Genomic DNA, 23,641 nt, shown 5'->3' with positions numbered 1-23,641 from the left:
AAAATGTTGAATTATATTGGGCGCCTGGGTGGCGCAGTCGGTTAAGCGTCCGACTTCAGCCAGGTCACGATCTCGCGGTCCGTGAGTTCGAGCCCCGCGTCAGGCTCTGGGCTGATGGCTCAGAGCCTGGAGCCTGTTTCTGATTCTGTGTCTCCCTCTCTCTCTACCCCTCCCCCGTTCATGCTCTGTCTCTCTCTGTCCCAAAAATAAAAATAAACGTTGGGAAAAAAATAAAAAAAAATACTTTAAAATGTTGAATTATGGGCGCCTGGGTAGTCCAGTCAGTTAGGCATCCAACTCCGGCTCAGGTCATGATCTCATGGCTTGTGAGTTCGAGCCCCATGTCCAGGTCTGTGCCGACAGCTCATAGCCTGGAGCCTGCTTCAGATGCTGTGTTTTCCTTTCTCTCTGCCCCTCCCTCATTCTCTTTCTTTCTCTCTCACTCCCTCTCTCAAATAAACACTAAAAAAAAATTTTTTTTTTAATGTCAAATTGCACTTCATCTTGTAGAAATGAAACTCCTTCCCCATTAAACACCAACTCTTCATTCTTCCTCCCCGTGGCCCCCGGGGAAACTACCCTCCCCTTTTCTGTCTCTGTGCTTCTAACTACTTTAAGTAGCTCCTATAAATGGAATCACAAGCTGCTTGCCTTTCTGTGACTGGCTTATTTCATTAGCATGATGGCCTCAAAGTACATCCACGCTGTTGCATACCCCAGCAACTTTTATGTTATAAAATTCCACTGTATCCATGGAATTTGATCCTAATCCTAGTAAGTTAGGCCCTCTATACAGTGAAGAACCAATTTCATTTCATACTGATCTGGTTATTTGTTTATTTTTATAAAGTTCTCAAGGTACACTTTTAAAACCATGAGTGAAGAGGGGTGCCTGAGTGGCTCAGTGGGTTAAGCGTCCGACTTCAGCTCAGGTCATGATCCCATGGTTCACGAGTCCGAGCCCTGCGTCGGGCTCTGTGCTGACAGCTCAGAGCCTGGAGCCTGCTTCGGATTCTATGTCTCCCTCTCTCTCTGCCCCTCCCCTGCTTGTGCTCTGTCTCTCTGTCTCTCAACAATAAATAAATGTTAAAAAAAACAAACAAAACAAAACCATGAGAGAAGAGAATATACTCACTTCGACAAAGAAAAGGCATCATCGATCATCTGCAGTCTGTGAATAACAGGGATGGCCTGCAAATGAGACCCAAATATGTGCAGAAAGAGATGAGAACATGTTTTTAGTACCAAAATAATTTCCAAAATAGTAACAGCATTTCAGAATCAGCGCTGCTTACAAAGCACTTTCACGTGAATTGGCTCGTGTGCCGAGAAATGCTAATTACTAAGGATAGTCCCCATGATTTATTTATTATGCATCTGGTTTTGCTAAATGATCCCTCTGGACATCAATCATCAGGCTTTCAGCTGGTCGAGCGTTTTGCCAAAATACTCCCCGAAAAACGGCATGTTAGAAAATTAAACAGGAGGCCATGTTTAAAAGGCTCTCCAAAACAGAAAGTGTACATTAAATTGTATTATAATGTCCAAGTTGTTGTCAGGAAGCTTTTAGGCACAGGAAGCCTTATGCAAATATTATTTAGCATCATGTTGATAATACAGTATCGAATACAGTATCTGGTAAGCAGGATCCTGTCTTCTCAAGATTTTCCTAATTTGACCCAATCCACCAACAGAGCCCTTTGAATCACAGAAAAGGCAGGGGTCGACTGCCAACCTAACTGCTTAGGCTTCTGTTTGAGCTCCGTGGCATTGCCCGGCCACAGGACTCTGTCACAGCTTGAGTGGCCTGAGGGGGCCCAAAGCCTCCTATAGAATTCCTTCCACACCTCACACATTTTCACAAGTTTGGTCCCAGAAAAATCAATCTTTACAACATCTCTCTGAACTTCTTAGCAAGCCAGACTTCAATCTTTCCCTGGTAGCACTCTCATTTCTTTTCTGGCAGTAACAACACTTAGGTTTTCTAAATTAATATTAATGGCAGACATGCTGTTTCATTTGCTCCCCAATTACAGAGTAGAAATAACTGACCTCAGTTTTTCAAAAAGTAAGCCTACAATGGTTTCAAGAAATCATTGCTAGACCGGGATGACCTTGTCTCCGTAGCTTACGGTGCCCTTAGAAATCAATAAGGATGTAGCTACTCTGGAAGATTTTTTTTGAGGGGGGGGAATGAGTGGAGGAGGAGTGGGGGGGGGAGAGAGAATTAGCGGGGGGAGGGGCAGAGGGAGGGAGAGAGAGAATGAGTAGGGGAGGGGCAGAGGGAGGGAGAGAGGGAGAAAGAGAGAGGGAGAGAGAATGAGAATCTTAAGCAGGTTCCACACCCATCATGGAACCCGACATGGGGCTCGATCCCACGCCTGAGAGATCATGACCTGAGCTGAAATCAAGAGTCAGACACATAGCCCATGGAGCTAGCTAGGCACCCTTGAAAACGATTTAAAAATAAAATTTTATGGGGCGCCTGGGTGGCTCAGTCGGTTAAGCCTCCAACTTCAGCTCAGATCACGATCTCGTGGTTGTGAGTTCGAGCCCAACATCCAGCTCTGTGCTGACAGCTCGGAACCTGGAGCCTGCTTCGGATTCTGTGTCTCCCTCTCTCTCTGCTCGTCCACCCCGCTCGCAATCATTCTTTCTCTCTCTCAAAAATAAATAAATGTTAAAACAAATTTAAAAAAAGTAAAATTTTCTTACGAGTGGATTGTGTGGTCTTATTCAAAAGCCCTATAATAATTTTTAAAACTTACTATGTTCTGTAGGCCTGGCTTGTGTCTGGCCTCTGTTAAACAATGCATGTATCACCTTATCTGATCTTCCCAACCCTTTAAGGTTGGTCTATTCAAACGTCATAATACAGATGGGAAAACTGAGGCATGACTCGCCAGATAAGAAAGCCCAAGGTTGCGGGGCGCCTGGGTGGCGCAGTCGGTTAAGCATCCGACTTCAGCCAAGTCACGATCTCGCGGTCCGTGAGTTCGAGCCCCGCGTCAGGCTCTGGGCTGATGGCTCAGAGCCTGGAGCCTGTTTCCGATTCTGTGTCTCCCTCTCTCTCTGCCCCTCCCCCGTTCATACTCTGTCTCTCTCTGTCCCAAAAAAAATAAACGTTGAAAAAAAAAAAAGAAAAAAAAAAAAGAAAGCCCAAGGTTGCACATCTGGTGATCGATGAACACAGTCTACCTGATGCAGAACCCCCACCAATATACTGTACTTTGTCTTCTGCTCTGTGTCTCAGAGAGCTTTCAAAGACAGAGACACCAAAGATATCTTCCAGTGAACACTCTAGCTTGAACAAGGCCATCTCAACGAACCGCCCATGGTTTCGCAGCAGAGCCAACTCCGTAGACCCCTACGGCAGCATCCATCTGCACCAATGGAGATTTGGTTTCATGGAACCAATTAAAATCTGACTGATTAGACCTAGCCAACATTTTAATATTTATATATTCCATAATGACTTCTATTTTGTGATAAAGTGGTGTTAGATTCTATTGATATTTTGTGAATTAACTTCCCTGAGGGAGAGTAGGAATATATATATATGTGTGTATACATATATGTATACACACATTTTTTTAAGTGTATTTGTTTTGAGAGAGAGAGAGAGAGAGAGAGAGAGAGAGAGAGAGAGAGAGAGAGATAGCAGGGGAGGGGCAGAGAGAGAGAGAAAGAGAGAGAGAACCCCAAGCAGGCTCCGTGCTGTCAGCGCAGAGCCCATGGATCTCACGAACCATGAGATCATGACCTGAGTTGAAACCAAGAGTCAGATGCTTAACTGGCTGGGCCATCCAGGCACCCCAGGAATATGATTTTTTAAGAATTAATACTTTCTAGCACATACTGAGTACCCATTAAGGGCTTAAGATTTTTAAACATATGTTTACCCACGTTGTCTCTAATCCTTGTGATACATAACAGAAATATATTGTTCCCATTTTATTTTTTTCAATATTTTTTTTAAGGAGTCTCTACACCCAGTGTATGGCTTGAACTCACAACCCTGAGATCAAGAGTTACATGCTCTCCCGATGGAGCCAGCCAGGTGCCCCTGTTATTCCTATTTTAAAGTGAAGATATGGAAACGGAGCATTTAAGTAACTTGTCTAAGATCACAAAACTAATAGTTAATAGGAAAATGTATTCTGATTTTCACCTAGAAACGTAAAATTGTTGTAGAAAAATGATATTAATGTTCAAAAATACTACGTTCAACCCAAACCTCCCCTTTCTAAGAATGAGGGAGAAAAAGTCCTGTATGGCATGGTGTGAGAGGTGGCAGTGAGGGTAGAGTTCCTCCCACCAGACAGGTTTATGAACGCTTAACTCTAGGGGCGTCCGAGGGGCTCAGTCAGTTAAGCCTCTGACTCTTGATTTCAGCTCAGGTCACGATCTCATGGTTTGTGAGTTTGAGCCCCAGGTCAGGCTCTGTACTGTCACTGCAGAGAGATTCTCTCTTTCTCCCTGTCTCTCTACCCTTCCCATGCTTTCTGTCTCTCAAAATAGATACCTTAAAAAAAAAAAAAAAGACTCCAGAGTGCAATATTAATGTTATTTAATAACAGGCATAAAATAATCTTACCTTAGGATCTTTTTCAAGCTGTTGTTTTAGCTTTTTCCAACCTACTTTATCATAGTTAACTCTGTAATATCCAGTCATATTCAAATTTAGAATCACCCAGTCGTGATCAGAATCTGAAACTTGCATTTCAGGGAATATTTCTACAAAAGGAATATGGGAAAAGTATGAAATGGTCCATCTAAAAAATATTCCAGTAATTGTTTATACTATATCCTCTTAATCCTAAATAGTAAACCCAGTAAATCCAACAAAAAAAAAGAGAAAGGAATTCTAAAATATATACTGATCTTACCATATATATTTTTTCAGAAGTAATGGCTTTGATTTAAAACTTTTCTTTATGGCTCCGTGTTCAACCAGAATGATATAACATTTTACTTTAAAGCAAGACAGCTTTTCAAAAGCTATATGCTTCAAAATTTTATTCCCTTCCTTGATATATGTGTGTGTGGGTAATATATATTCATGCATGTATGTGAAAATATTTTAAAAATGTGTTACTTACTGCTGCTTTTATCTAGCCAAACTAGAGACTGTGTGATTCCATTTTTTATCCAGAGAATAGGTACAATCCATGTGTCGCTTATGTGGGAAAAAAAAAAAATCAGTTTATTCTCACAGATAAGATATAAACTGAGCCAATATTAAATGAGATGATAAAATAACAGACAGAACCCGAATTCTTTGGTCATTTTCTCTGGATCTGCAAGGGTTTGCTCTTAGGATTATTCAATGTGGTTTTCATTTAATTTAATTTATTTATTTATTTAATTTTTGTTTCAATGCTCATTTATTTCTGAGAGAGAGAGAGAGAGACAGCGCGAGCACACGAGCAGGGGAGGGGCAGAGAGAGGACACATAGAATCCCAAGCAGGCTCCAGGCTCCCAGCTGTCAGCACAGAGCCCGACTCGGGGTTGGAACCCCTGAACTGTGAGATCATGACCTGAGCCGAAGCTGGACGCTTAAACGACTAGGCTACCCAGGCGACCCCATTCAATGTTGTTTTTATAAGCCAGTTTTGCTTTGACCATCTGTTTACTCTTTTATTTCTTCTTTACTTTTTCTTACAACTTAAAGTAGCTACTAAGACTATCTTGTATCTGAAGCTTTCTTTTTTTTTGTATCTGAAACTCTCAAGGCCTGTTTATATTAAATTACAGCTACTTGGCCTCACTGGGGGGGTTGTCCAAATGCTGTAGACAGACCCAAATCCATCCGTGCCAAGAGAGGCCAAGAGTAATTTAAGAAGAAAAAGCTTGACAAACATTTCAAAATGCTTTTCTGCCTCAAGCTTTCTCCCCATCTGAAAAGTGTTCAGCACGGATCAGCCAGATTATTCATATTTACTGAATGCCGACATTCTTCCCACATTGGTAGACGTGACCTGGAGGAAGCTGATGACCACGAGGAGGACATTAGTCATCTGAAGAGTCACACTCCTCGGAGTTTGGGCAAGACTTGCCATCTGGCTCAAACGCTCACAAGCCTGGTTTCTCAAAAGACTTTGAACGAGGGTGTGTTGATCTAATTGCTAAGGCACACATCTTCTCAAAAGTCACAGAGCCGTGATGAGCACAGGGTGATGGATGGGAGTGTTGAAGTCACTGTATTGTAGGTTCGCAACTAATACAACACGGGACGTTAACGAAGTGGAATTAAAATAAAAGCTTAAAAAAAAAAAAGCAAGTCACAGAATAGCAGCGTGGTGAGGGAACTTCAGTTCTCCTCTTTCTTTCTCCTGGGGTTTTAGAGGAAGAAGACGATGATTCTTCCACAGTGATGCTGTTTGAAAATTACTCCCTCGTGTGTACCCCTAACTCACCACAGTGAGAAGTGAATATCAGAACTTTATCAAACACCCTGGAACATTCTCCAACAAGTTAAGAGAGGGAAGGGAAGGGAAATAGGGGAAGAGATGGGCGCTAGGCTGCCTTATACTCATTTTTTCATTTCATTTTAACAACAGTCCCCTGGGATATATGCTCTCACATTTACTTTACAGCTAAGGCAACCAAAACTCAAGAGATTTTTCAAATTAGACTTACCTAAGGTTTGAATTTTGGGGAAGTTGATATTTAAACCCAGGTGTCAGGGGATCTAAAGGCCCTCATTCTAATATTATAGGCATGGTGATAAATACACATGTAGGTGTACGTGCGGACACGCACAGAATGATTTCTCAAGGATGCAGTGACCGTTCAATTCTGTTTCTAGGGAAAAGGAGACAGCTGTGCTGCAGGATCCCCTTTTCTCTCAACTAACATGAGGTCATGCATGGTTCTACTTTCTTGTCTCTCACCCAGAATCCTGAGGAAATGCATTCCTTCTGTCTGAAGGACGAATAAAATACATAACCCCCAAAGCACTGGCTGCTGGTGTCATCCTAAATGCCAGGGGAGGGGCACTGCCTTGAACCCTTCAGCACAGGTCTCTGGCCTTGCTCAGGACATCATGGGCTCTGCTTCATCCCAGCACCCCAGGAACAACACCCTGCATGGACCATGAAGTTGCCATCCCAGAGCCTCTCTGCAGAAGAGTGTGTACCCAGCTGGAATTATATGCTTCCTCACCCGCAGGCTGCTTTCCATTTGATCAGAGAGCTCTACCCCCAAGGAAGGTGAGTACAGAGAAGCAAATGTACCTACTTGTGGGTTAGGAGAGTCTGATTTTGAACCTTTCCAAGATAAAATGGTTCCTGTTTCATGGCACCAGTAGATACATTTAAGGTGATGACTGGAAAACCACTCTGGTGTGTCCAACGGTCCATTATGCTTTTTACTGGCGCTGGCAAAAGAATTTTACTCTGGTCGTCTACGACCTGTTTTGGAAAATCATCACAAGAGCAGATATTTACCATCAAAATCTTCTGCCTAAAAGAAACTACCTGGCTATTCTGTTCCTCATCTATGCAGTGATTCCCAGTGGGTGATCTTCGGGGCCAAATTCAGAACCCTATTGAACTCTATATGTGAATGAATCCTTAGTGTATTCATTCATTCATTCATTCAACACAAGTCAGGAAGTAGGACAATTACCATTTGAAAATGCCTCCATAAATCATCTTGCTCAGCATTTGAGTAAGAAAATGTCTTCAAATATGACTGTAAAAAAAATAGAAGAATGGAAAAGCCAAGGTTAAAATAAATAACATGCCAAAACCATGTAGGTCTACTTCCTGCCAAGTAACAACAATTTTGCAAACTCACCTTGAGTGCACTGATAAATACATTCTCATTCAGAAAGCTAGAAAGCATTCGGGCCAAAGATGCTCCCTAAGACATAAGAAACAGCCCATCATTTGAACAAATTCAACATATAAATACCAACACATTCCATTCTGATGAGCAATATTCTGGGCTTTTCTCCTCATTGCTTTGTGGACTTGAGTTGAATGTTTGGGTTATGCCCAAATTGCTGATAAAATAGTAGACTGTCACTAATTACTAGGTAAAAAGTGAACAAATGTCCTACATATAAGGAATTCAGGGGGCATCTGGGTGGCTCGGTTGGTTAAGCACCCGACGTCGGTTCAGGTCATGATCTACGGTTTGTGAGTTCGAGCCCCATGGCGGGCTCTGTGCTGACAGCTTGGAGCCTGGAGCCTGCTTTGGATCCTGTGTCTCCCTCTCTCTCTGCCCCTCCCCTGCTCATTCTCATTCTCATTCTCATTCTCTCTCTCTCTCTCTCTCTCAAAAATAAATAAACATTAAAACATTTTAAAAAAAAGAATTCAGGATACACAACATGTTTTAAGCTGAGATATTTACATGGTAAGAATAAATTTCCACCAAACAGAAGGGTTCTCCTTAAAAGCAGCAAGTTGTCTCAGTGTTTTTATAATGATGGATGGTACTGAGCACCTAAAATAGGCTTGGTTAATGTTTGCTAGATGAGAATTGATTTATATACCTCTTCTGAAATGCACCCACTCAATAAAATCACAGTTTTCTGTATCAAAAGTTTTCTAGTATCCTATTATTAATCTATTATTCTTAAAATCCACTTTAAGCACCCTCATGCGGGAGTGCAAAACAAAAGAAAATATGTAACTAATTTTACCTTGTTGTAAGTAAATAAGTCAAAGAGTTCATTTATTTCACTGGTTTCTGTGAAATTTTCCACCTTCAAGGACACAGCTCTAGACACCAGGGCGTGATCTTCACTGAGGACATGATGTAAAATGTTAGAAAAAAAGACCTCATTCTAAAAGGAAAAGAGTGAGCAGCATTAACTTCTCAGGTTTCACAGAAACACAAAATCCAAATGCTTTCAAAATGCTTACAAAAAATACTTTCAAAAACTGACACAGAAGAGGGGACAAAAATCATTCCGATGTGCTCTCTGAGCTGTCGTATGCCAAGTAAGTTAGGAATCCTTGAATAACAAAATTCTAAGCTACTTTCCTTCCCCTTTAATAGCCCTTTTTATTTCAATGAAAACAAACAAAAAACAAACAAACAAACAAACAAACACACACCAAACCCATTACAAAGTTGATGTGTTTTCCAAGAGAGCTTATCTACATTCCCCCAAAGCAGATCCCTGGCCATACAGACAGGACCTACCAGAGAATAGCATCTTTAGGTGGTTTTAATCCTCTAGAATTTTATTGGTTATTTTATTAGTAACCCCTTAAAATGGATCAACCTCTCTTATATGAACATTTGCAAACCAAAACCAGGCCAGATTTACAAATCCAATGATGATGTCAGAATTTGTAATTGGAAATAAATCCACAGACTGGAGAGTACAGCTTACAGATCATGCATTATGAGACGACAACTTATTATATTTTAATGAGAATAACAGAACTCTGCAAAAAAAAAAAAAATAGGGGCGCCTGAGTGGTTTAGTCAGTTAAGCGTCCGACTCTTGGTTTCAGCTCAGGTCATGATCTCACAGTTTGTTTGTTCGAGCCCCGCATCACGCTCCATGCTAATAACATGGAGCCTGCCTGGGACTCTCTCTCTGCCTCTCTCTCTGCCCTTCCTCCACACTCTCTTTCTCTTAAAATAAATAAGCTTAAATAATTTTATTTAAAAAAAAAAAACAGACTTCTCTCAGACACATGACAAAGGGCATTTCTTTTTGGAAGGAAAGATAAAAGGAAAACCAAGGTACAGCCAGAGAGGTGCATGGGACAGCAAAGCTGAAGAAAGGATAGTGGTTAAGAAGAGACAGAGACAGCTGGCTCAGACCCCACAGAGCTGGGAGAGCCCCCTAATAATCCACAAGAAGCCTCAACTCCCCAGCGGCTATCTCTGGGGTCCCCAAGCTGACTCCTTCAATTTCTGCCTGCTTCCATTAGCCAATGTTCTAACCAACTCTCTCCTTTTTCATCTACTAACACCATTGATTCTGTGGTTATCAAACTCTGCTCTTCTAGAAATGAGAAAGCCTGTCATTTAGACCAGTGCATCTCAAACTTTAATGTGAATAAGGATGCCTTGTGGATCTGATCACAATCAAACATGTGTGAATTCAGGGGCACCTGGGAGGCTCAGTCGGTTAAGCGTCCAACTTTGGCTCAGGTCATGATTTCGGGGTTTGTGGGTTTCAGCCCCACATCGAGCTCTGTGCTGACAGCTCGGAGCCTGGAGCCTGCTTCGGATTCTGTGTCTCCCTTTCTCTCTGCCCCTCCCCTGCTCATGCTCTGTCTCTCTCTCTCTCTCTCTCTCTCTCAAAACTAAACATTAAAAAAAATAATAAAAACAAATAAATAAACGCAGAGTTGCAGAATGGCCCATTGTTGAGTCGATGAATGAACCATAACTGACTTCATCATTTTCCTATTAGTTAGGCATTGAAGTTGCTTCCAGCTTTCTGTTGTTATGAACAATGTTTTAACAACACCTTTATACATAGACTTTTCCAGATTTTGTGAACCCCACCCTTGCCCCCTGAATGGATTATCTCTTCTGTCTGCCTGGTGTAAGATCTTATATCATCTTCTAGGTGTCATTATAATCATACAAGTTAACTGTGATGAATGGGGCGAACACCTCTTCCTCAATATCCTTGAGGTCGATTCTCCTCTGGGCCTCCCATAAATTAATGCTTGTTCCAGCCTATTCCAGTCTGCTGGAGGAAAACACTTCACAAAAAGTGATGTTAGACTTTTAGAAATTCGTATCTAGTCACTACATACAGTGACTGGAGACAGGGAGTCTGTATACTCACCATTACTTTCTTCCGGTAGCTGTGAGATTATAGAGAAAAAGATCTATTAAATCTATTTTTATCCTAAGAAACACAACAGTATTTATTACAATCAATTTGCATGGACTATCACTGTGGTTAAAAGCACAGGCTTTGGGGGCACCTGGATAGCTCAGTCGGTTAAGCATCCAACTCTTGATTTCAGCTCAGGTCATGATCTCATGGTTGGTGGGTTCGAGCCCTGAGTCGTGCTCTGTGCTGGCAGCACAGAGTTTCTTGGGATTCTCTCTCTGCCCCCCTCTCTCTTTGCCCCTTCCCATTCATTCTCTCTCTGTGTCTCTCAAAATACATAAATAAACTGAAAAAAAGAAAAACAGGATTTGGAATTGAGCTGCCTGGGTGTGAATCCTACCTTACCCTCTTTGGAACTGTGTTACTCATAAAAGGCAACCAACTTTATCTCTCTGAAACTCTGGTTTCTCCATCTAGAAATGGAGGGAAGAAAATTGTCCTCATGGGATTATTATCAGGACTAAATCAATTTACATAAAGTTCGTAGCACAGTGCCTGGCGAACAGAACATGCTCAGTGAGGGTTACTCACTCACAATTACTTATCAAAATTGTCACTATTATGATTTCTGTAGAGTTCGCTGAGGACTGAGTCAGATAATGGATACGACGCTCTATAAACGGTAGTTGTCACGATGCTGCCTCGTAGATCCTCAATAATTTGTTGTGTGACTGCATGAAACTTACTTTACCAATGAGGAACTAAAGCTTAGAGGTGGGCAGCTTACAATGATTGTAAAAACAGAGTTAAGACGTGACTGTCTGCAAGGCTCCTATGTTCCTTTCCCTCCGCCAAGTCTGTTGCTTCCTTAAGCCAGAGAAAGAGAGACAGAAAAGTCAGTGGGTGGCAGCATCTGAGCTGGGGCTTCAGGGACCAAGAAACCAACTGGTGCCTGATGTTTTCTGAATCTGGGACCATGACCCATTCATAACATGTTTTAATGACTTTCAGCTGAAATGAGACCAAGAAAGAAAAAAACCGGGAATCTGATTCGGCATATGGTTCTGTGATTCTCTTCCCCAATGTCAATGTAATGACCAGATTAAAAGGAAGCCAAAGTTCTTGATCTCTCAAAGATCACTGAAATAAGGCTTTAAGCTTTTAAAACACAAAGCTCACGGGAGATTCCTCAAGCGCCAGGATCTCACGCTCTTTTGCCCAGAGTTATATTCAGTTAGCTTCACAAACACTGAGAAATGTAGATTCAGAAAAGAGGTATTAAGAAAGCAAGGCTTATGGGGCGCCTGGGTGGCTCAGTTGGTTGAGTGTCTGACTTCAGCTCAGGTCATGGTCTCACAGCTCTTGAGTTCGAGCCCTGCGATCAGGCTCTGTGCTGACAGCTTGGAGCCTAGAGCCTGCTTCAGAGTCTATGTTTCCCTCTCTCTCTGTCCCTCCCCCACTCATGCTCACTCTCTCCTTCAAAAATAAGTAAACATTCAAAACTTTTTCTGAGGCACCTAGGTGGCTCAGTTGGTTTAGTGCCTGACTTTGGCTCAGGTCATGATCTCGCAGTTTGTTGGTTCAGGCCCTGTGTCGGGCTCTGTGCTGACAGCTTGCTCAGAGCCTGGAGCCTGCTCCGGATTCTGTCTCCCTTTCTCTCTGTCCCTCCCCCACTCACACTCTGTCTCTGTCTCTCTCAAAAATAAATAAACATTAAAAAATTTTTTTAAGTATAAAACAAATTTTTTTAAGCAATGATTAAAACAAGTAACTAAATGCTACAAAAAGAGGCTAATCTTATATTTGCTTCAAAAGCACCAATATATTTTCATCAAATTTTCCCAGATACGATAATACCTTAGCCATTTCAACTGCATTAAGGAGTAATTGATTGATGGCAATGATATATTCCATTCAGCTAAGAAAATAAAGGATGAATCTAATTGTTTCGCAGGAATGGAACTTCTTTTCTTATTGAATCCAAGCAGGGTTAATTTGGGATACAACCAAATGCTTTCATAAACAGTTATGGACGACATAAACCATGCATAGATTCTAGCTTCTCAAAGAGAGATATAAACAATTTTGTAGGTATAGAGTATATTGAAAGGGCTTTTGAAGACAACTGATGTTTACATATATAAAGTTTATCTAAATGGAAAGAGTCATATAATGAACACACACACACACACACACACACACACACACACACACACACACATCCCATTAGCTCTTAGAGGACAAGAACACTCCTGTGAATCTTCTCTGCAGAGCACAGTGGGGTGAAGGCATGGGCTCGGAGTCAGAGAAACCTGGGACCGAACCTCATCTCTGACATCTAGTAGCCATGAGACCTTGAACAACTTACTTAATGCTCCTAAGCCACTTTCCTCTACTGGAAAATGGACAAAATGACAACTAGACTCCTATGATCGTTTTGAGAACTGAGTAAGATGAGGCATGTATGAAACTCACACTACCTGGGACATAAGTCCTAAGCACTTGGTGTATAGGAAAGGCAGTATTATTGCCATTATTATTGTCATCACCTTTGTCATCAGACCAGACCCAGACAACTGGGTTATAATCACTTCTGCCTCAATCATGCAAATGACTTGGGCAAGTCACTTGACCATCCGGTACTTTAGTTTCCTTATCTACGTAATGATGTCCAACCCAGGGGAAGGAGGGCAGGGGCACCTTAGGGCAGCTGGACTGCAGGGTGGTGGGCAATTTATAGGAAGTCCACAAAGTATACGGTGGGTGGCATGGAACCAGGGTATTGCGGGGTGCCTGGGCAGCTCAGTCATTTGGGCATCCGACTCTTGATTTCATCTCGGGTCATTGTCTCACGGTTCGTGGGATGGAACCCCGCGTTGGGCTCTGTGCTGATGGCGTGGAGCCTGCTTGGGATTCTCTCTCTCCATCTCCGCCTGCCCCTCCCCCACACTCACTCTCTCCCTCTCAAAATAAATAAATAAACTTAAAAAAAAAAAAAGAGGCTGCTACATCAGTGCTTCCCACAAACTGAATTCATGAATAGGTTAAAAAAAAAGGGGGGGGGGTTAAATAAAGTTTCCATGGGGCCAAGTTTGCCAATGTTTTATTCTGCCAAATTATCAGCAAAAAAAAAAAAAAAAACCAGAATATCATCTACCTACTGTCTCCATCCTCTCATTAAAAACAGAGAAATATTATTGCCAATGTAATAGGAAAAACATAAGCTTAGAATCTCCTTTGAAGTGAGTACATTTAGCCTGTAATAATGACCTGGCCAGTGGAGATTAATCAGCCTTTCATATATCAGTATACTGAGTGAGGATGGGGAAAGAAGGAAAGAGGTCAAGAACCAAGCTTGGAAACACTGGGGGGAAGGGATGAGGGACAGGCCAGCAAAGAGCAGCAGGATAAGCAACCCTAAGCATCTGAAAGGTAAAGGCAGGGGTGCCTGGGTGGCTCGGTTGGTTGAGCAGCGGACTTTGGCTCAGGTCATGATCTTATGGGTTCATGAGTTTGAGCCCCACATCACGTTTGCTGCTGTCCCCATAGAGCCCCGTTGGGATCCTCTGTCCCCCTCTTTGCTCCTCCCCTCCCCCCCCCACTCATGCACTCTCTCTCAAAAGTAAATAAACATTTTAAAAAATGAAAAGAAAGAAACAAAGGTAAAGGGAGGCAGGGACAGAGGGGAAGCAAGGACCCCAGGCTGCTATAAAAAAATGAGGGACATGGCAAAGGATGATATTACATCTAAACATTTAAAGATCAAAGCCAAGTAAAATCAATTCAGCTTTATCATGACATTCTAAAAGCAGTACCTAATTAATCTACCCAAACGACCAGAAGTACAACTTATAGTTGAAATCACCAGATTTCCATATTCATGAAGTTATATTTTCATACTACTATTCATTGAAAATGGCAAAATACTATCAACTATAACATATATGCTATCAGCAACATAGCTGATATATAATTTAATAATATAATAACATATTATAAATATAACATTACATATTATATATTATATATATTATATTTTATAAATACCATAAAATATGTTATCCATACTATTCCATATGCTATCAGCAACATAGCTGATAATTTCACAATATAATATTATAAATATTGTAACATTACATATTATATATTACATATATATTATAAATACTATAAAATATTATATTATCCATATTATTCTATTTTATTTAATGATATTACTTACCATTAAAGTCAGAGACTACTAATTACAGCAGCTTTAGAATTTAGTCTAGGTAGGAATAAGTGAAAATGACCTAAAATCTGAGAGTAGGGGAATAAAATATGTATATATCTCATAAGGTGACATAATGAAATATTAGGCAACCCTTAAACATCCTGTTTTCACTGAAGGTTGATGGGGGTGGGAGGGAGGGGAAAGTGGGTGATGGGCATTGAGGAGGGCACCTGTTGGGATGAGCACTGGGTGCTGTATGGAAACCAATTTGACAATAAATTTCATATTAAAAAAAATTCCTGTTTTCAAAAATGATATGATGATTTGTGGAAACTCTCTTGATACAATAGGTAGTACAGAAGGCATTACATGTTTCTGTGTAAAAAAAGTAATTCCCACTTTTACGAATATTTATAATGAGTAAAATCCTGGAAAAAGAAATCACGAAAAAGAGAACACTGATCATCTCTGGTATTACAGATAATTTAACATTCCCTATATTTTTCTGTATTTCACACACTCGAAACAATGAAATGCATTACTTTTATAATTAGGAGAAAAAAATATAAGTAAATTTAACAGACACACTTACTCTTCGGAATTTAGGATTGAAGTAGTTAATGACTCCAAATTCAAAATAAGATGCAAAACCTTCTTTGAGCCAGATATCATTCCACCAATTCATGGTAACCAGATTTCCAAACCACTTTTGGAGATGGGAGAAAAAAGAGCTTTCTTAAATTTAACTTAAGTAATATTTACTGTAATTGCATGTTAAATAAATGTAAGGTCAAAGACACAATTAAACTTTATTTGCCTTCAATAATCAAACTTGAAAATAGGACTCCAAAAAGCAGGTTGTTGCTTTAACATGAAGAGATAGCAGTCGTGCATTTCTCTGAAATAATTATTTCACATCCAAATGACTGAAAGCAATTTGTTTTAAAACTGTCAAGTTCAGGGGCGCCTAGATGGCTCAGTCGGTTAAGTGTTCGACTGCGGCTCAGGTCGTGATCTCACGGTTCCCGAGTTCGAGCCCCATGTCAGGCTCTGTGATGACAGCTCAGAGCCTGGAACCTGCCTCGGATTCTGTGTCTCCCTCTCTTTCAGCCCCTCCCTCGCTCACGCTCACTCTCTCTCAAAAGTAAATAAACATTAAAAAAAAAAAACCTGTCATGTTCAAAGATGAGGTAAGCTAGAGTATCATTTCCTAAACTGTCCACTTCCCCAAAAGTTACATTAAGTTAAATAAAGCAGAAGTTTGGAATGTTCACTTAACACCTACTAATTATAGCATCCTACAAATAGACTACATCAGGATTTTTCTGGAAGCAGTTATTATGTTTCAAGAACATGTTTTGAGCTGTGCCATAGACAAATCACTCATATGTTCTACAAAGTGGTCCAGCTGTAATTACTGTCTATTTGACCTTAACAGAAAGAAAGTGCCAAATGGACGATGCATAGAATCAGGAAAGAAAAACAGAATAATTTCTAAAACCAACTAATCCATACCCTAGTATTTAGTCAAGTTCTTATAACAGCTGTGATACACTAATAGCCATCAGCCTGTCTTCCAAAACAATGTGTCGCTTGAGAATCATAAAAAAATGACATTTTGGGGGGACTGATCAAAACTTGTCAAGGTTTGTTTTGACTACGCAACAAGGGGTTATTCTATCCTAGTAAATCACTCTTTCCCAAAACTTCTTATAGATCCACATGGCAAGGAGATAACAATTTCATAGCTTAGAGCATTTCTTTCTTGACAAACTGGTGTGAATGGAGTCAAGGTCAAAAAGCAGGTGTGAGAACCTCCATTAAACACACAGCAAAGCTTCTAAAATCACGGTGTGAAGGCACAGATCTAAAGAAATAACTCCTTGTTTACACTGATTTTGGGTATGCGCCTTGAGGATTGATAACTACTCATCTCACTGACATTAACATTGCTGACACCCCTCTAACCTCTCTTCAAAAAACAAAACAAAGTCTATAATGATGTACTGATGAAAGAAATGCGGATACCTTTCAGTGACCTTTTTAAAATAAGATGGAATGAAAACAAATTATCATCCCTCTGGTTGACTTAGTTTCCTTGAACAGGGCTCTGTGGAGCAAAGTCTACCTTTGGATATGAATACTTGACCTCTGAATGGCCTGTAAGGTCTCATCTCTATGATCCGTCACCAATAGTTCAAATCCACACAAGATCTGATTACACAGATCCTTCCTTCACTGTCCCACTTTTTGAATGATTTTTTAAAATCTGGTGTACCATAGGGGCACCTGGGTGACTCAGTACGTTGAGCATCCAACTCTTGATTTCAGCTCAGGTCATGATCTCAGGGTTCGTTGGTTCCAGCCCTGCATCTGGCTCTGAGCTGACAGCATGGAGCCTGCTTGGGATTCTCTGTCTCCCTCTCTCTCTCTCTCTGCCCCTCCCCTGCTTTCTCTCTCTCCCTCCCTCTCAAAATAAATAAACATTAAATGAATGAAAGAAAGAAAGAAAGAAAGAAAGAAAGAAAGAAAGAAAGAAAGAAAGAAAGAAAGAAAGAAAGAAAGAAATCTGGTGTACCATACAGTTTTTTGTTTTGTTTTGGTTTGGTTTTTGCTATTCTTGGTAGAGCTGCTGGAGAATATCTTCATGTGAAATAAGAAAGAACATTTTACCACATGCCTGATGTCCAATCTCGTGGGAGAGAATGAAGGAGATCACAGCCTTTTTGTCTGTTACTTGATCATTTGGTTGCATCAACAATAATGACTCATCGAATATCAATAGTCCCCAGTTTTCCATTGCACTGTTGTCAAAAGTAGGCAAGGCAATTATATCTAAGTGGATTTAAATGGAGGGAAAAATGAAATCATCTCTTCCAAAAAGTTTGAGATTTCCAGATATATGTCAAAATGAAATCATAAAATTACTCAAAGAAAATGCAAGTGAGTATTTTTAATCTGAGGGGAGAGAAGACTAATACCGAAGACAGAATCCAGAAAACATATCGCTTTGATTATCTGAAAATCACATACTTTTGATAAAGAATCTGCACAGAGAACTCTTAAAACATAACTACAAAAAATAAACTTTTCAAACTTGGCAAACAACCCACCTGAAGAGACACTTTATGACATAAGATAGGCAAAAAGGAAATAGGCATATTAAAAGATGCCCAACATCATAGGTCATCAGAAAATTGCAAATTAAAACAACGGGATACTACGACACAACTATTAGGATGGTTTAAATCCAAAAGACACCAACAAATGCTGGAGAAGACACGGAACAGCACGAACTCTCCCTCATTGCTGGTGGGAAGGCAAAATGGCGTAGACGCTTTGGAAGACAGTTCGGCGGTTTCTTATAAAACTAAATAAACACTGACCATATAGTCTAGCAATTGAGCTCCAAAGTTCTTCACCCACGTGAGTTGAAGACTTAAGTCCACAAAAAATAGCAAATGAATGTTTACAGCAGATTTATTGGTAACTGGGAAAAATCAGAAGCAACCAAGATGGAGTTCAAAAGGCGAACCATAGAGCATCATTCAGCAGTAAAAAGAAATGAGCTATCCAACTATGAGAGATCACAGAGGAAATTTACATGCAGATTGCTAAGCAAAAGACGCTCGCTGGGAAAAGCTAAACAACGGTACCATTCCAACCACGGCAAAACCTTGGTTTGCGAGCATAATTCATTCCAGAAACACATTGGTAATCCAAAGCACTCGTGTATCCAAGTGAATTTCAGGAACCATTGGCTCAGTAGTGACCGTGTGACGTTCAGCATCACATACTACTCATATTACAGAACACTGCTCGTTGATCAAGTTAAAATTTATTAGAAATGTTTGCTCATCCTCTGGAACTCTGGAACAAGTTACTCACAATCCAAGGTTTTACTTACAGAAAAGGTAAAACCAGAGAGACAGGAAAAAGATGTGTGGCTATCAGGACTCTGGGAAGAAGGCAGGGATGCATATGTAGAGCACAGGGGATTTTTATGACAGTGAAACTATTCTGTAGGATACTGTAATTTTGGATATATGTCAATATACATTTGTCAAAACTCATAGAATGTCCAGCACCAAGAGTGAAACCTAATGTAAACTACAGGCTTTAATTAATGATATTGTATCAATATTGGTTCATCAATTGTAACAAATGTGCCACCCTAATGGAAGATATTTATAGTAGGATAAACTGGGGGCGGGGGGAGGAGAGGAGGTAAATGGGAAAACCCTACGCTTTGTGTGTAATTTTCCGATAAACCTGCAACTGCTCTAAAAAATAGTCTAGTTACAATGAAATATTTTAGTTCACCAAAAGACGCCATAAACAAATATGAAAGGCAAGCCACAAACTGGAAAAAATATTTGCAGCATATAGCACAAACAACTAGACAATGGTTTTTTTCAATATTTAAAAAAAAAAACCCTAGCAAATTAAAATTTAAAAAAAATGTGAACAGTTCACTAAAGAAACAATTAAAAGTCAAAAATCTTACTTGAAACATTCACCTTCATTAATTATCAGAAACAAAAATTAAAACAATGATATAACAATCTTTCAAAGGTGTGAGAAGATTAATAATTAGTACTGTATTAGTATTAATAATTAGGTAAAGGAGAATTGGCATAATGCCTGTTGATAAGGGTGTGAACTGCTACAATCTTTCCAGGACAATCCAGCAAAATGCTTTATAATTTTTAAAAATGTTCCTACGCATTGGCTAAGTCATTTAACTTTTGGAATTTACACTAGGGCAAACAGCATGGATATTTGTACACACTCCTTATGTTTTCTTTAGTGTTTCTTTTTTTTTTTTTTTAATGTCTATTTATTTCTGAGACAGAGACAGAGCATGAGTAGGGGAGGGGCAGAGAGAGAGGAAGACACAGAATCCGAAGCAGGCTCCAGGCTCTGATCCGGGGCTCGAACTCACAGACCGTGAGATCATGACCTGAGCCGAAGTCAGATGCTCAACCGACTGAGCCACCCAGGCGCCCCTCTTTAGTGTTTCTAAAGTGGCCCAAAATGGGTGGGGGAGGGGAGGTGTAGAATTAGTCCAAATGTTCAACCACAGAGGATTAAATAAGTTATTTTGTCAAATTAATGTGTAAGCATTCTCTGTGTTTAAAATGACAATAGAGGGGCACCTGGGTGGCTCAGTAGGTTAAGTGTCTGACTTCTAGGCTCAGGTCAGGATCTCAGAGTTCCCGAGTTCGAGCCCTACCTTGGGCTCTGTGCTGAGCATGGAGCCTGCTTAAGATTCTCTCTCTCCCTCTCCCTTGGTCCCTCTCCCCTACTCGGGTGCATGTGCGCACACGCACACACACACTCACTCTCTCTCTCTCTCTCTCTCAAAAAATAAAATAAAAATGACAATACAAAAGAATAGTTAGTTACCTGGACCATGTTGCTACATACAGTAACAACCTTTTAAAACAAACCAAAAAAAAAAAAAAAAAAAAGTCAAAGAACAGTCTCAAACTATGGTTCCATTTCCATTAAAAATAAACAAGCAGGGGCACCTTGGCGGTTCAGTTGGTTACGCACCCAACTTTGGCTCTTTACTTACAGACCTTGGAATTGGAATTTCATATAACTGTTATGTGTCAACAAAATAGTCTTCTTTTGATTTTTTAAACTCACTTAAAAATGTAAAGACCACTCTTAATTCGTGGGCCGTAGAGAAAAAGGCAGTGGGCCATATTTGATAGTTTGCCAACCCCTAATGGAGAATATTAGTAATAACTCATACTGTGATCCCCCCCCCCCCCACCCCGCCCAGACCAACATCATCAGCACCACCTGGGAACTTACTAGAAATGGAAATTCTGGGACCAACTGCAGACCTACTGAATCAGAAATTCTTGGGACAGCAGCAACAATCTGTGTTTTAACAAGCCTTTCAGGTGGTTCTAATGCATGCTAAAGTTTGAGAACCGCTGAGTTACATCTTTCTTTGGGCTGCCTCTCAACTCACCCTTCAGTGTATTCTTCCAGAAGTTAAATTACTATTGGCAAGTTCATTTTTTTTTTAACTTTAGAAAAAGTGTTTCACTTTCAATGCTATAGAGTTTTTCATTGTGTGAATGAACTGTAATTTATCTATCCATTTGCCTGTCCATGACCATTTTGGTTGCCTTCAGTCTGGGGCTATTATAAGAACTGTAGCTATGAACATTCTTGCACTTGTCTTCTGGTACATAAGTGATCAAATTCCTCTTGGAGATCTATTTAGAAATGGAATTATTGGGTTTTAAGATATTCTTTTTTTAATTAAAAATATTTTTTAACATTTATTTATTTTTGAGACAGAGAGAGAAAGACAGAGAGAGTGTGAGCAGGGGAGGCGCAGAGAGAAGGAGACAAAGAATCCAAAGCAGGCTCCAGACACTGAGCTGTCAGCACAGAGCCTGATGCAGAGCTCGAATTCAAAAACCACAAGATCATTACCTGAGCTGAAGTCGGACACTTAACTGACTGAGCCACCCAGGCGCCCCCTGGGTCTTAAGATATTCTAATGATCAACATTGCAAGATGATAAACATGTTTCAAAGGTGTTGTAGCAATTGATACTCCCTTCCATTTTCTAACATTTGGCATTTGTCACATGCCTCCTTTTTGATAAGTGAGTAGGTATAAAATGGGGCCTCACATGGCTTTGGACATTCATTTCTCAGTTACTAATGAGGTTCAATATCTCTTCATAAGTGTATTAGCTACATGTGTTCCTTTTTCTTTATAACATCTATCCAGGTATCTTTTTTTTTTTCCTACTGTATTTTCTTATTTATTTGTAGGTGTTCTTTATATATGTAGGCTACTCTCATTACCACTTCTTAACCCTCTTTCTTTTAAGACTTTTACTTAACCAGTACATTATCCCTTACTTGGTGATCTGTTGCTTTTGTTTCTACATATTGAAAGTATCACCCCAACTCAGCTACTTAAACAGAGAGCCCCAGCCACTTACTTCTTTTGCGTTCAAAAAGCACCTAGAGGGGCGCCTGGGTGGCTCAGTAAGTTAAGCGTCCGACTTCAGCTCAGGTCATGATCTCACACTTTGTGGGTTTGAGCCCCACATCGGGCTCTGTGCTGACAGCTAGAGCCTGGAGCCTGCTTCAAATTCTGTGTCTCCCTCTCTCTCTCTGTTCCTCTCCCACTCATGCTCTGACTCTCTCTCTCTCCTTAAAAATAAATAAAAACATTCCAAAAAAATCTTTAAAAAAAAAAAGCACCTAGAAAAGTAATAGGTAACCAGTATTTGCTCCATAGATTCTCACTGATTATGGTCATTATTTCACTGTTTTATGATTTATATTGTACCTGAGTTTCATTGCTACAAAAAATACAAATCATGTGTGGATGTGTAGTATATATAGTTTGGACTCTGTTATTTAAAGTTAAAAGCACAGGGGCGCCTGGGTGTCTCAGTCGGTTGGGCGTCCGACTTCAGCTCAGGTCATGATCTCGCGGTCCGTGAGTTCGAGCCCCGCGTCGGGCTCTGTGCTGACAGCTCGGAGCCTGGAGCCTGTTTCAGATTTTGTGTCTCCTTCTCTCTCTGACCTTCCCCCATTCGTGCTCTGTCTCTCTCTGTCTCAAAAATGAATAAATGTTAAAAAAAATTTTTTTTAAGTTAAAAGCACAATTAAAACTTAGAAGAGAAGTTGCCATTCTAAAAGTCTATAAATCTTTAAATGTCCACATTTATTCTTAAAAGCATCATGCCACTTCTTCTTTCAAATCTTCTAACAACGCAGAGGCGCCTAGGTGGCTCAGTCACTTAAGCATCCAACTTGGGCTCAAGTCATGATCTCATGGTTTGTGGATTTGAGCCCCGCATTGGGCTCCGTGTTGACAGCTCAGAGCCTGGAGCCTGCTTTGGATTCATATTCTCTCTCTCTCTCTCTCTCTCTCTCTCTCTCTCTCTCTCTCTCTCCCAAAGTAAATATTAAAAAAGAAAAAAAAGTTACTGTCTACCATTCTAGAAGAAGTCTCAATAGGCTCTGTGTGCACAAAGAAAAAGACAAGCCGGATCCTGAACCCAAGTTACTCTTGATCTAATAAGAGAAACAATTAAGTTGTAGTTAAGTCAAGAGCTCAAATGGAGGGGTGCATAGGATGCTGTGGAAGCATGAGGAAAAGGGAATCAGGGAAAGCTTCCTGGAGGAGGAGGCACTGGGTTGAGAAACATACAAATTAACAAGCTAGAGAGACTGCATTGCAGGGTGTACAAAGTCCATGTGCAAGAGCCTGAGGGAGAGGAGAAGAGGAAGGTAGAGAGGGGACAGAGCGGATGCTAGGGCATCCTTCCAACTCGGAGGAGTTGCCAAAAGGCCTGAGAGTTTGGCCAGAGACACACTGTTGTAAAGACAGGGCACAGGGTTTGGATTTTATCCTCAGGGCAACAGGAAGCCACAGAGAGGTTTTAAAGAGGACAGCAATATGTAATATTACAGTAACACGGTTGTCAGGTTTTGCTGTGGAAAGATCCCCCGTGCCTCAGTGTTGGAAGACGGGCTCGAGGGGGCCAGCAGGGAAGGGGTGGGGACAATAACGAGGAGACTAATTGGAGGGAGGAGGTGCTTTACGGAACAGGGAACGGAGGGTGACTGCACCGTTGTTTATGTAAATAAAGACAAATGGAACT

The 23,641-nt window shown here is 40.6% G+C and overlaps 1 protein-coding gene across 7 annotated transcripts in view; it reads right to left on the bottom strand.

Annotated features, from left to right (window-relative positions):
• Positions 1 to 23,641, bottom strand: part of LVRN (laeverin) — a 74,780-nt gene that overhangs the window by 22,956 nt on the left and 28,183 nt on the right. For all 7 annotated transcript variants that reach the window (XM_045057766.1, XM_045057763.1, XM_045057770.1 and 4 more), the window contains exons 5-13: positions 17,663 to 17,817; positions 15,575 to 15,688; positions 8,658 to 8,801; positions 7,805 to 7,870; positions 7,634 to 7,699; positions 7,244 to 7,416; positions 5,103 to 5,179; positions 4,598 to 4,737; positions 1,136 to 1,191 (exon numbers count right to left, since the gene is read on the bottom strand). In XM_045057766.1, the coding sequence (XP_044913701.1) occupies positions 1,136 to 1,191; positions 4,598 to 4,737; positions 5,103 to 5,179; positions 7,244 to 7,416; positions 7,634 to 7,699; positions 7,805 to 7,870; positions 8,658 to 8,801; positions 15,575 to 15,688; positions 17,663 to 17,817 (991 nt within the window). The remainder of the gene's footprint in view (positions 1 to 1,135; positions 1,192 to 4,597; positions 4,738 to 5,102; positions 5,180 to 7,243; positions 7,417 to 7,633; positions 7,700 to 7,804; positions 7,871 to 8,657; positions 8,802 to 15,574; positions 15,689 to 17,662; positions 17,818 to 23,641) is intronic.

Source organism: Felis catus, chromosome A1, assembly GCF_018350175.1.
Source record: "Felis catus isolate Fca126 chromosome A1, F.catus_Fca126_mat1.0, whole genome shotgun sequence".
Classification (NCBI taxonomy): Eukaryota; Metazoa; Chordata; class Mammalia; order Carnivora; family Felidae; genus Felis; species Felis catus.
The sequence above is the reverse complement of the archived record's forward strand: the minus strand, read 5'-3'. Positions and strand labels throughout refer to the sequence as shown.